This window comes from Sinocyclocheilus anshuiensis, unplaced genomic scaffold (assembly GCF_001515605.1).
Source record: "Sinocyclocheilus anshuiensis isolate Anshui unplaced genomic scaffold, SAMN03320099.WGS_v1.1 scaffold792, whole genome shotgun sequence".
Taxonomy (NCBI): Eukaryota; Metazoa; Chordata; class Actinopteri; order Cypriniformes; family Cyprinidae; genus Sinocyclocheilus; species Sinocyclocheilus anshuiensis.
In genome coordinates, this window is record NW_015558618.1 from 750,613 (window position 1) to 755,641 (window position 5,029).

Below are 5,029 nucleotides of genomic sequence, written 5' to 3' on the forward strand. Positions count from 1 at the left end.
GCTGTCTATGCAGGGTCTGAGAGCTCTCACATTTCATCAAAAATATCTTAATTTGTGTTCCGAAGATGAACGAGGTCTTACAGGTTTGGAACGACATGAGGGTGAGTAATCAATGACAGAATTTTAATTTTTGGGCGAACTATTTCTTTAAATAGTCTATACACACACACACACACACACACACACACACACACACACACACCTGTGACCAAACATAAGTTGAATTCTGCGTTAATGTGCCAAGTTGCTTTGGAAACATTATAGCAACTATACGACATAATTTATTTCATTAATTTTTTAGTGCGATTTAATGCTGATGTTTTTCAAAAATATTTATAATAATAGTTATTAAATCAGTAAGACATAAAACCAATTTTACCAGTTTGCCCCAAAACACCCCTCACCCATGATAAAACCAGTAAAAGCACAGACTCCCGTATCTTTTTGCTCTCATATATACATTAAAATGATGTCTTTTGGCACAACAGGATTTTATTCAGTTCAACCCCCATGCAGCTCTATAAGGATATCGCCTATGTGTAGTGTAGCGGAGAGCGCAGTAGTACGCATGGGCGTGTTGAAGATAGTAGGGTAGGGCTGGAGAGCGCTGGATGCTCTAAACGAGCGCACATGTAGAGCACTTGATGTGCAGAGGAGATCTTTCTCTCTCTGGTGATGAACCGCAGCTGACCACCCGATTCTGCAGACCAGTTTTAAGCGACTTTCCGTCGACTTTAACCCCATTCAAGTTTCTTGAGTCGTAGGGGGACTCTTCATTAATACCCTGGCCTTGTTAACTCCGGGTTGGTCCGAGCGGGACCGTGAAAGCCTCCGCGGGGCTCCGTGGAACTGCCCCGAGCCGCGTGCGCTCATGGAGGGAGACATCATGGACAAACTCGAGGACATGGCTTCGGTCTACGAGTTCGACCCGCTGACGGGGAACATCCCCGCCACCAAAGTGGAGATCACAGTTTCGTGCAGGTAAGAAAAAAAAAAAACGGCGTCCGGTGTGACCACGCGCGGCTGAAGGAAAAAAAAAAAAGTGCTCCAATTAATAGAATCTTCAAACGTTGCGTGTGATAATAGAGCATACAGTGAAAAATGCATGCGTTTGTAACACAGACAGAAAACGGTACATGTCTAATCGACGAGAGATTTTTTTGCATTCGTGTATATTTGCACTTGTTTGGAAGGGGATTTTTATGAATAAGGAGGTTTTGGTAATGGGTGGGGACACTATACGCAACCAATGTATGCATAAATAATACATAATGCTGCTTGTTTAAAGTGTTAAAACTGTTGAACAATTTCTGATTTACTGTACTGTATGCAGAGAATATGCATAAACCAGTATTGTGCATTCTACAACTCATTTGCCTCTCACAAACACAAGACTATTATGTAGATTTATCTATGCAAAAGTTCACAAATTATTGGTTGGAATATGTGTGAACGCACGTGTTTTTCTGTGTCGAGATGCTAGAAGGTCTGTGGTAAATGAATGCATGCACAGTGTGCTCGGTTTGCTCTGCTCTCTTATTCATTTGATGCTGTTGAAGAGCAGCTGTATTGAGTAGCTGCACTCATTGATTGATTGCCTGTGTAAACACTCTTTCATAACTGAACTGAATGTAGATTCGAACTGCTGGGTGACATCTGCATTACTTCTGCTTTAACTGACTTTGATACCACATTTTTGTTGTAATGTTGAGTTGAGTAGTAATGGACTAAATCTGGATTATGTGATCAGACTACAAACATCAAGTTGGTTCTTTAAATTCATTTTTTTACTGATCCTGTCCCTACATTTTAAAAGAGCTGCCTGAGCCAGAGGTTGAAATAAGTTTGGTGGACCTTCATGAGATTTTTGAAAGAGGAGCCATCTCGTTCCTCCTCATTTGACCACGTACAGAAATAACTTTCAAGGAGACACATGGAAAATATCACTGAAATGCAGTCCTTGCCTTCCAAAAATGAATAAAATCCAAAAATATGTCTACCACAAACTTTCCTAGTTCAGTAGTCTAGAATGGAAGGACTGTTATTTAGGATTATTACACAAATTTTTGATTAAGATTTTTGATAATTTTTTCATGCAATGCAAAACAACACTTATTCACACAACACCAAATAAATAATATGATCTTGCTATCTTACGATATTAATTTATGTAATTTGTAATCAGCTGTACATTACATTTCAGAAGTCAACACTATATTCTTACTATAATCACAATACAGAGCAGTACAATTTCCTTCCAGTTTCTTGATTTGTAAGTCTGATATGAAGATGTTGGTTTACCCTGATCTCAGCTCATCTTTAAAAGCCTAAAATTTCAGCAACATGCAATATAAAAGAAAACTTATCAGTTATGTAATGGTGACTGATTCAAACATCAAAAATTTAACTCAGATGTATATTTATTTTTATGATCAAAATGGCATGCTGGAAGTGGCAGACTTTTGTTCATTGGCTGAATACAAGTATAATACAAGTATAAAGACACATGCAGATGATACATGAGGCAGATTCCTAAGAGATGATTAATTGCATTTAAATGAAAATGAATCTCTGTGGATAAGTGCAATTATTTTGTGCCAGGATGATTTGTCTTGATTGGAAGCTACTTGCAGATAAAGGAAGAGCGAGAAGTCATTTGTACACGGTGATTTATAACTGCCTGCACCTGTGGACCATTTATCCTTTTCCTGTCTACTCCAGCATGTCATTTACAAATAGTGGACGATATTGATTTGCAGGACCCTTTAAGGATAAACTGTGTATGAAAATACCAATGAATAATAAGTGTGAAATCCTTTGGCTAATCTCCAATACTCTTTTATTATATGAGTCATACAAAAGCAGCATTTTATTTTCTTTGAGAGCCTGGAGTTACATTGAATGGCACAAAATAATGTTATTTCAGCTTTTCATGCTCTTTCAACATGCCTAATACAGCACATTATGAAGTAAAGAGTATGTGGGAATTGACATACGTAGATCAGCCTGAACAGGAGAATGAGGCATCAGCATGAATCCACTGGTTTCATGAAGCAGGAGCTTGATTTACCCTAGAGACCTCGATTGGCATCCCCGTCACATATTGAGCTGAGAGCTGTTGTCATAGAGTGGCATAGAAAAGGATCAACAGATTAAATCTATAATGGATTTCACAAAGTTTGCATTCAAAGGTCCAGTCAAAAGACTACATTACATCTGACTGGCCGTGTGACGGTTATGCGATTTGTAAGCTAAATGAAAACCCAGTGTGGGAGTTTGGATCACATGGTGGTCTTTCAATTTAACCTCTTTCATTATCAATGAGATGTGTTCTTTCAGTGCATGTGTCATAATGATGACTTTGGACATAATACGGCGGCGGCAAACTGGAGACTGTTACCATTTTTGTTCATTCAACATTCATGCCACATTAAGAATTCATTCGGTTATTTCTATTAATGTAAATATTAATGTTCCCCATAATCTAAAACACTCAACCCACCCGCTTTCTGTTTATATAACACATCCAAATCTCGAATTGGTGGCTGTTTGGCAAGAAGAAACACTTTGAGCTCATCATACAATCCATATAGTTGTGTGTTCAGAGCGTTGCTTGCTTGTGAAGAGCGTTTCATTTCTTAGTTTTTTTTTACTTAGTGTAACTAGACATGTCCTGGTTTTAATCGCAAGCTTTAAATTATTCAACACCTTTAAAAAAAAAAAAAAAGCTTGAAAGGGATGTGGCGCAAAGTATTTGTGCTTTTGAGAGACGAGGGGAACGCTGTGATGTTTTTCAGGTGCACTCTGGGGTGTTGCCCCTCTTGCTTTGTTCTTTTATGATTTCATAAATACTTTATTAGTAAAGTGTAAGATTCACTAGCATCTAAAATGCACAGTCTATATTTGCCACCAGAGACCGTACCTGAGATAAACGCAAACATACATATGGATCACTATGCAAAGAATGCTTTCATATTCTATGTGCATTGTGGGAGGCGGGATAGTTGATGGTTGATTGCTTCCAGCAGCCAATCACGAGACAAATAATCGTCAGTGTGAAATGTCAGCATGTATCTGGGGACAGATCTCTCAGAGTCATTTCCCTTTCCTGTCGGCTCTTCAAACTACCCAGATATGGTGATTCACCGTTCTTCTCTGGATTGTGGAGGAAATAAAAATGATGACCTGTCTTTTGTATGCCATTACTGTGATTTTAGAACAATTACCGGTTTCTTCATTAAAATCCCTGTCACATTGATAAGGCATCAAAAACCTGTTAGAGAAAGACCCTGGTGATGATTTTTCTCACGGCGGGTGAGATAAGGCTGGGATTACTATAGCTGGATAAGGCGGAAGCCGGATTACACCACACGCAGTTCAAGAATTTTCAAGTGCTGTCGACAATGGAAACGTCAAACACCCGTTTACTTTATCAGGAACATTGCTGTCTGATTACAGAGATATGCTGTCATCAAAGCAACACCAAACTGCTTTATTGGCCTTTACTTGAAGTCCATTAAGTCAAACGTGTAGTTCCCTCTTCCGTGATCCGCTCCGGCTCGCGGACTGTCTATGTGAAATAATTTTAGTCAAAAGTACAGTCCATTGATGTCTGCGCACACCGTTCGCATGTGGCCCAGTTTTTGTGTCCACGCGGAAAACAGCGCATGCATATCTCCAGAAGATGCTTAAAATCGATGTATCTAAAATCTTAGATACATTAATCTAAAATTAATGTATATAATAAAATATAATACAATAAAAAATATAATTATAATGTAATTCAAAACATCTCCAAAAGAGATAAAAAAAAAACATTTGTAATATAAAATAATATAATATCATTATAATATAAAATATAAAATATAATTCAAAACATCTTTAAAAGATGTTAAAAACATAATATAATATAATATAATATAATGTAATATAATATATAGGGATGTAACGATTAACTGAGAGCCAGTTGAAAATCTATTCAAATATGTGACGATTCAAATCGGTTGAGATGCTAAACAAATCGCGATTC

General features: G+C 37.7%; 1 protein-coding gene and 1 long non-coding RNA gene across 2 annotated transcripts in view; one reads left to right on the top strand and one right to left on the bottom strand.

The window, feature by feature from the left end:
- The window catches only part of LOC107680429 (uncharacterized), an 18,244-nt gene extending 14,192 nt beyond the window's left edge, over positions 1–4,052 (bottom strand). Inside the window, exon 1 of the long non-coding RNA XR_001633144.1 lies at positions 4,042–4,052. This is a non-coding gene — a long non-coding RNA (uncharacterized LOC107680429). The remainder of the gene's footprint in view (positions 1–4,041) is intronic.
- The window catches only part of LOC107680428 (copine-5-like), a 166,138-nt gene continuing 161,816 nt past the window's right edge, over positions 708–5,029 (top strand). The window contains exon 1 of the mRNA XM_016476313.1: positions 708–981. Coding sequence (XP_016331799.1) covers positions 872–981 — 110 coding nt within the window. The 5' untranslated portion in view covers positions 708–871. The remainder of the gene's footprint in view (positions 982–5,029) is intronic.